We start from the raw sequence: 8,832 nt of genomic DNA on the forward strand, positions 1-8,832 counted from the left end.
CGCAAAAAAAAAAAAAAAAAAAAAAAAAAAAAAAAATTAAAGTATAAATCCTACCTTGTGTAGGGATAGCTGCCGTTCCACGAATTCTGACACATTCCCCCAAATAGTAGAGACTTCTGAAATTCAAAGGAAACAAAAAATAATTTATGAGAGCACCCCTGTGATAGTATCTTAGTGTTAATAAATTAAAATGTAAATGCAGAATACAATAACAGTAATTTCTAATTAATTTAGAATTAACAGAAAATAAGGTCATTCTCCAAAGTTAATTTTCCTGGTAAGTAAGCTTACCCTTTTAAGTTCCCAAAATGTGAAGGAGGAGGAGGAGGAAGAGGAGGAGGAAAAGGATGGGGGAAAGGGAGGAAGGGAGGAGGGGGAGGGGAAGAAGAAGAAATTTCTGAAGAAAATCTTCCTAGAATAAAGGAAAATCTGTCACTCCTTTCCCTTTATTCTATAAATAGAGTTAACCAAGTAAAATATAGCCTTTTATTAATGACCCATTCAACAAACCTCTAAGGGTCTACTCTAGTATCTGATTAACATGCACATTCACCCTTGCACCATTCTATAACACAGGAAGACGGCCAGGGGCCACTAAGGCATGAAAGGCTGTTGTCTGTACATTAACTGTTTCTGTACTTCTATTTTGGCTAAATTCTTGACTCTGCTTTTCACTCTCATTTGTCACTGCTGGACTCCAGCTGTTGCTTCTCTCTGCTACTAGTACTTTGCACTTTCTGCTTTTGACTGGTCAAAGGGAGGCCTTCTAGGCTTATTTTCTTGTTCTGAGCTGTGTTCCCAAAAAACTGTGGTAGAAAAATAAGTAGTTGCCAATAACTCAAGTGTTAATGTATGATATGAAGGTAAACTCTAGTTATAACTAATATTCATAAATATAGAAAACTATGTCTGTGTTGACATTTCCATTCCAAACCTAGTCAGGAGTTTATTAGAGATACGTTTCACTGATGACCTCTTGACAAATGAAAAGAGTGTTATGTTTTAATTCTCAAAATAAAGGATCAAGAACAGTGGCGTTTACCAGGTTGCCACCTCAGGTCATAGATGCAGTTGGGGACAAAAACCAATTCTTTCCCCATTTTAGAAACTGCTTGATTTATTGGTATAACTGTTTTTCCTAATGGTTTAAACCACTACCTACAGCAGAAAATTGCAGTCTTTTAATCCAGTATATCAGGGTTATAAATATTTTTAATATGCCAGGGAAAGAGCAGGTTAGGCAACTCTTATGAGCATCTAAGAACAAGGTGGGTGATGGAAACTTACTCAGTCACCAAGAAAACTAGAGCTGCATGCTACAGTGAGCCAAATGCCAAGATTCTGCCCTTCACTCCAAACCACGATATACAGTTTACGATAATCAGGTATTTCTTCTATTCTATCCCATCCTACTGCATTTCCCACTGCTCCTCCCCTCCCCCAGCAGACAAAAGGATTCTACTGCTGGCTGCTAAGAACTAAGAAGGGCTTTCAAACAGTCCCAACTGTTTTCTGAGTTCAAATTTTCATCATGACTAAAAATATTATTAATTCACTAATGATACAGAATCTCAATATCCAGACTTACATGGAGACGTTTCAAAGCAAAACTGTGAAGCCTTTCACCTAGACTCATTATATGAAGCTCAAATTTCAGGAAAACAATCTAACCAAAGGAAATGATTTAATTAGGGCCAGGAGAAACTAGATAGCTTGCAACCAAACCCTAGCGGAAAGACTTGACTGAGCTTAATTAGAAATTTGAAGATTGTCTTTCCTCATTTGAATGATACATTCAAGTCCCCTGTGTCATTTTACTCTATAAAATCTAATAGGCAAAGTCATATAAGAGCAGAGTTATTATTCTAAACTGAAATTTGATATTTTTCACTGAAGGAAAAGGAAAACATGTACAAGATTTCCTTTAGAAAGTTTTAGACTCCTGCAATTCAAATGGAATAGATTTGGAAATCTTACAGACTGTGATTTCTAACTTTGATGTTTTCTATATCCCAAAGTGTCAGAAAAGGTATCACTAAATCTCAAAAGAAAAATAATTTTAATCCAGTCTAAAAAGCAAATTAAAGAATATGCTACTTTTATATTTTTAGGAAAGCTGAGGTTATTCTTTATTTTAATCAAATACTGAAATACCAAGGATCACAAGAAATAATCCCTGAACATACCTTCTATTTTCAATTCAACCTTCATCTGACTTCAAATTCTAAACATTTTGTGCATTCAAAACCATACTTTTAAACACAATGCCAAGTGTATTCCAAGCAGGAATACTGTATCTTATATATAATCATTATAAAAAAAGGGCCAAGTGCCCATTATGTAAATTATATAATAATATATACTTGAAATAGATATTAATATCAAAAGATAAGCTCCCTGACTTTATAAAACATCTTCTAAAATTAAAATACTGATATACAAACACAGCAAATTATTACAGAGTGATTTGGACAAGGAAACACATTCCCAGAGCACAGTACAGTGGAAACACCAGTGTGCTGTGTGTCTGAAGAACTACAGCCTTCCTGCCTTCATGGATTGCTGGCTGTGTAGTCTTCAATAGTTTCAACCAGTTCACATCTGTAAAATGATGATGGTACCCACTAAGTACTATAACTACATAATATTAAACTTTGGTGAAACATATGAAAGCAGCAGGCCTTAACACACACAATGATGAAAAATTAATTTGTGTGTTTTGCTGATACTGGGAGTTTATCTTCATCTCCTTTACAGTGGGTCATTTGTGAAAGCTAAGTAAATAGTCATTTGACTTCTGCTTCTGTCATTCAATCAATAAAGCTCTTGCTGAAATCACCAATGGTCTCCTTGTCAATAAATTCAATGGACTTATTTAATTGTTCACCTCTCTGACCACTCCCCTCCTCCTTTAAGTCCCTGCCCTTTTGGCTTTTGTGACACTACTTTCTCCTGGGTTTTCTTCTTGCCTCTCTAGGTATTTCTTCTCAGTCTCCTTTGCAAGCTTACCTTCCTCAACCCAGCCATTAAATGTTGGAGTTTCTCAAGACACAACCCCAAGCCGCCTTCCCCTTTCACTCTATACTTTCTGCCTAAGCAGTCACATCTATGCCCAGGGCTTTAATGACCACCAATATGCAGATGACCCCAAATGTTTACTTAGAAGCCCAGACACCCTCTGGTCTTTTGAGGTTGCAGACATGTGTACCCAACTGCCTTCTTGGATATCTCACGAAGGCACTTTAACTTGGATTTTCCTTCCCTTAAATGTTGTCCTTTTCCCAGGGTTTCAATCTCAACAAATGGTCCCATCATTTACTCAGTTATATAAGCTGAGGACTCAGAAGGCATCCTTGAAACTCCCCTTCTCTGTCACCTCTATATCCAGTCCATCACTATAATTTGTAGAGTTCTTCTCCAAATAGCCTTTCAGTCTGTCTACTTCTCTCCGTTTTTACTGTTACCAATTCAAACCACGAGTGAATTCAGATGACTCATTCCCACTTAGGTTACTGTTATAGGCATTCTTGACCCTCCAATTCATTCTCCACATTGCCACCAGTCCAGTCTTCTCAAAATGCAAATTTGACCATGTCTTTCAGCTCCTCCTTTAGCTCCACTCAAAACACTTAACAGCTTTCCCTCAGGCTGAACATAAAAGCCAACATCCTTAACGTGCCTTATGAGGCCATGCCTAACCTGACCCCTCCATTTCCCTACAGCCTCCTTTACGAACACATTCCCTAGTGCAGCTATAGCGCTACAGAGCATGTTGACCTTCTTTCAGCTCCTCAATCACACCATGCTTCCTCCCTCCAGAGCTTTTGCTCTTGCTATCGTCTCTGCCAAGAACACTCTCACCTCCCCTCCACTCCCTATTCAACAGATCCATTTCACCTACTAAATTCTGAAACCTAGCAGGACGCTGTGGGGCCTTCCCAGGGACAAAACCCCCACCCTCTGTGTCCCCTGCCTATTGCTTGTAGGAAAGCTTTAGCCTCCTAGGCCTTCCCCGAGTTCCAAAGAGCAAATTTAATCAGAGAAGTGAGGAAATGCAAAAACGAAGGAAAACAGTCAAGCAAGACAAAATAATAAGAGTTTAGCCATAGGGCTTCCCTGGTGGCGCAGTGGTTAAGAATCCGCCTGCCAATGCAGGGGGCACAGGTTCGAGCCCTGGTCCAGGAAGATCCCACATGCCACAGAGCAACTAAGCCCGTGCACCACAACTACTGAACCTGCGCTCTAGAGCCCACCAGCCACAACTACTGAAGCCTCTGCACCTAGAGCCTGTGCTCCGCAAGAAGAGAAGCCACCGCAATGAGAAGCCCACGCACTGCATGGAAGAGTAGCCCCACTCACCGCAACTAAAGAAAGCCCGCAGGGCTTCCCTTGTGGCGCAGTGGTTGAGAGTCCGCCTGCCGATGCAGGGGACACGGGTTCGTGCCCCGGTCCGGGAAGATCCCACAAGCCGCGGAGCGGCTGGGCCCGTGAGCCATGGCCGCTGAGCCTGCACGTCCAGAGCCTGTGCTCCGCAACGGGAGAGGCCACAACAGTGAGAGGCCCGCGTACCGCAAAAAAAAAAAAAAAAAGGAAAGAAAAGAAAGCCAGCTGTCAGCAACGAAGACCCAAGGCAGCCAAAAGTAAAATATATAAATTTATAAAAACCCTCAGCTGGCCCCTTTCTCTCATTAAAGAAGTCAATAAAGAAAGTGTATTTGGACGTCCAGCGTGAGGCTGCCAAGGCAACACGGCCACTCAAGTCCCGCCAGAGACAAGGGATAGAGAAGAAGGTCTCCGCCTTGACTCCCAAGCAGGTAAAGGTTCATTCCCAGGGCCCCCTGCCCCAGCTTACCCTCCTTGCTCAGCGACGGCAGCACGTGCCTGCCTACGTCCTGCAGGGAAGGGACGATGGTGTCCAACATCTCCAGTCCCCAGTCGGCTGGGTCTTCAAAGGGTCTCTTTTCTTCCTTCTTTATATGGAGTTTACACAAACGTGATTTTCCCACTCTCCTGGGAAATTTGGATGTGTATTAAAAATAAAAATTACCAAATCTTGATTTTTTTTTTTCTTTCTAAAAAGTTTTTTTCTCACTGTCTCTCCCCCACTCTGGCTCTCCCGGAAAGGCTCCCACTACAGGAACTCAGAGAGCTGTCTGGCGCTTGAATCAGAAAGTGCAAATCCAAGACCTCGGGACCACCAAGTGGCCCAGTGAGAGTGTATGCCGGAGCGGTGAGCAAGGTATGGGGACCAAGGGAGGGCAGGCCAGCCAAGGGGAGGGAGGAGCGTGTTGCTAGGACACGACAAAGGCTTGCTCCGTTGCCAGGGAATCAGAGTAGGGCCTCGGCCCCGCCCCCTTAGGTGGATCGGGTCCCAGGTGGCCCGGGTGATCCCGGGAAGAGATCGGGAAGTAACTTAATGTTTTTAACTTTGTTTTTTCCTTACCCTCTTACCCTGAGCAGCGAAGAGACTTGGTCGCTTTTGTAATCACCTTGGACAAAATCTGGGAATAACCTTTTGCCCCGCGTGATGGACTTTTGAGTCGCTGGGTCTGTTTGAGGGTTTGAGTGTGAGCCGGAATTTGTTTCTCGGGTTTGATTTTTCCTAGGCTCCCCTCATAGGAAATGAAGGGCAGGAGGTTTGGGATGAGAGTTTACTTTTTTTTTTTTCATTACAGTCATTTTTCCCCCTTCCTTTTACACTTAACCAATCTCATCCTGTAGAATTGTTTTCATACTCTCTCCTCTGCTGATAATGAATTATCACAAAGCAAACACACCCATGTAAACCCCATCCAGATCAAGAAATAGAACTCCATCAGTACCACAGAAACGCACTTCATTCCCCCACCAGGCATTATTCCAACAAATACTATAAATTAGTTTTACCTGTGTTTGAACTTTTGGAATCATACAGTATGTATTCTTCTGTGTGTGGCTCTGTCACTAAACGTTGTGAGATTTCTCCGTGGTTTCTGCAGTAGCAATTTGTTCATTTTCAATGTTGCATGTTATTCCTTTGTGTGACTATGGCACTATTTATCCATTCCTCTGTTGAGGGGATGTGAGTTGTTTCCATTTGGAGCCATTAGGAATAATGTTGCTGCAAACATTCTTGAACACAATTTTTGATGCACATATATACCCATTTCTGATATGTATATAACTAGGAGTAGATGACTGGGTCATGAGAAATGCAGATTTTAACAAATAATGCCAAGCGGATTTCTAAAGTGGTTGTCCCAATGGTGGGGGGGAAGAACTTCTGGCATGTAGTGTGGGCAGACCAGAGATGCTCTGCAGCCTGCAATGCACAGGGAAGTCCTGCACAGTGAAAATTGTTCCACATTCTGCACCATTTTTCATATCTCATCAGACTTCCATGTAAGAAGGAAAAAAAAAAAAGACTTCTTATGAGCCTAGAAAAAAATCCACTTTACATGTAAATACAAAGAAATTTTTGTTCAATTTCAATATCACTTAATTTCCTAAGAATTTAAAACCCAAGTAAATTGGGAGGAGACTATGCTCTTTTTCAGGATTTAAGAAGAATTCTTCAGTTAGGAAAATTATAGGAAAAAATTATAGGAAAATTATATCATCACCATCAATTAGGCTGGTGGTAGCTGAGTAGCCAACACACCTGAACTAAGCTGCATTTGTAGCTGTTGCATTCAAAGTGATTCTTCCTATAGATACAGCATGTGGTAACTTTATTTGCCTTCCAGCATAGTCATGCCTGGACATATACGTGTTAAAATATGTATTATTTTACTATACAGTACTTACCTTTAATTTCTGATATACTAGAGTTATGACTTTATATTCATTTTAAATGGTATGCTGTATTATATGGTGTATTATCCATAAACCTCATTTCAGGATAATAAGAAGGCATTACAAAATATTTGTTATAAAAAAGAGGGCTTCCCTGGTGGCGCAGTGGTTAAGAATCCGCCTGCCAATGCAAGGGACACGGGTTCGAGCCCTGGTCTGGGAAGATCCTACATGCCTCGGAGTAACTAAGCCCGTGAGCCACAACTACTGAGCCTGCACTCTACAGACCGCGAGCCACAAGTATTGAGCCCGCGCGCCTAGAGCCCGTGTTCCACAACGAGAAGCCACAACAATGAGAAGCCAGCGCAACACAACGAAGAGTAGCCCCAACTAGAGAAAGCCCGCACGCAGCAACAAAAACCCAATGCAGCCAAAAATAAATAAATTTAAAAATATTTTTTTTAATTAATAAAAAGAAGAATTGTTCTATCTAATAAAACTGAGAACCTCTGTGCTAGAAAATGGCAAGCTCTATAACTCAGCCTCTTTCTCTCTCTACCTTGTTTACTAAGACGCTCAGAACTAAGTTCTGGGCCTTTCTTAAGCTAGTTTCTTGGAAAAATAAGTTCCCCTCACCCTCCCTTTTACCATCTGCCTTTTGTCCTTTAGTCTACTGATGGTGTTGTGTCTTGAAGCACTTGTCCTTGCAGCATAGATGTCTCAAATCTTTTGGGGAAATAAGCAGAGAAGATTGCTAAATGGATCAGCAGCAAGCAAAGGGCAAACTCTTTTGTGACATTTGTCTGAACAGTTGCCCAGTCAGCTATTTTTAGTGGCAATATCAGCATTATTGTTCTATCTTAAGATAATAATGGAATTGTAAAAATATATTAGTTTCCTAGAATAACAGATTAGATTTCGAGTGAATTATGGTGATGACAATTTTAGTCTCTAGAAAAGCTGTCTTCAGTTTCAGAAGATGGTTATGAATGACTGCTAATTATTAGTGAATTGTAGATGGCCAAAGGAGGATCTATAACAGATAAAGACAAAGACCTTTCTTTCAAGGTCATCTTTTCCTTTTGTCAAAGGTCTCTTGACAAAAGAGGTTGTGGAAACACACACGATCCTGTGTTTACTAGCAACTTCCAATGAGCTGTGCATATCCTGAAACTACATACTCTTCAGCTGAAAATAAAGCTTGAGCAAACTGTGCAAGTCCACTGCTAATAATTCACTCTTTGGATATACCTGCATGATACATTAAAAATAAAAATGTGTATGCAACATTGTTTGTAATGCTAAATCTTAGAATTAACCTAAGATAACCAGCATAGGGAACTAGTAAAATTATAAATCTGTACTTTGAAATACATTTTTAAGAGTTTGCTTAAAAGAAAGATTACATTTATGTGCTGATATTTTAAAAGTTTCAAGATTATTAAGTAAAAACCTGTTGCAGAATAGTATTTATAATATGATCCTATTTGTTCCAAAAACACATATATATGTAATTATATATGCATATTGATATATATGTTAGTAAATACATAGAATATTTGAGAAAAGATACACAAAAAATATTAACAATGGTCATTTTTGGATACCGTGAAATTGTGTGTAGAAGTACAAGAGTTCAGAGAACCTTTCACTTTTCTCTTTTATTTACTGTTTACCAAGAACATGGATTACTTTAATAATATTGTAGAGATAACTTACCAAAGAAAGAGAGACAGAGAGAGAGAGGTACAGGCAGAGTGCAGAGATTCATGTAAACACTGAAACAAACAAACTGGGCCAAAGTTTTCCAAAGTACTTCAATGTACATATACTTTTCTGCAAGCTCCAACTTGCCTTGCAAAACCCACACTGAATGAGCAGTCGCTTTTAATCAGGTCCCAAAGCATACACAATATTCAGTGGCTCACGGGAATAAAACACAGACCTACTAGAGCATGGACTTGAGGATATGGGGAGGGGGAAGGGTAAGCTGTGATGAAGTGAGAGAGTGGCATAGACATATATACACTACCCAACGTAGGGTGGATAGCTAGTGGG

At 40.3% G+C, this 8,832-nt stretch overlaps 1 protein-coding gene across 1 annotated transcript in view; it reads right to left on the reverse strand.

Annotated features, from left to right (window-relative positions):
• CCDC81 (coiled-coil domain containing 81) overlaps nucleotides 1-4,998 on the reverse strand; it is a 38,230-nt gene extending 33,232 nt beyond the window's left edge. The window contains exons 1-2 of the mRNA XM_024131704.2: nucleotides 4,853-4,998; nucleotides 55-116 (exon numbers count right to left, since the gene is read on the reverse strand). Coding sequence (XP_023987472.1) covers nucleotides 55-116; nucleotides 4,853-4,922 — 132 coding nt within the window. The 5' untranslated portion in view covers nucleotides 4,923-4,998. The remainder of the gene's footprint in view (nucleotides 1-54; nucleotides 117-4,852) is intronic.
• Between the last annotated feature and the right edge of the window lie 3,834 nt (nucleotides 4,999-8,832).

This window comes from Physeter macrocephalus, chromosome 16 (assembly GCF_002837175.3).
Source record: "Physeter macrocephalus isolate SW-GA chromosome 16, ASM283717v5, whole genome shotgun sequence".
Classification (NCBI taxonomy): domain Eukaryota; kingdom Metazoa; phylum Chordata; class Mammalia; order Artiodactyla; family Physeteridae; genus Physeter; species Physeter macrocephalus.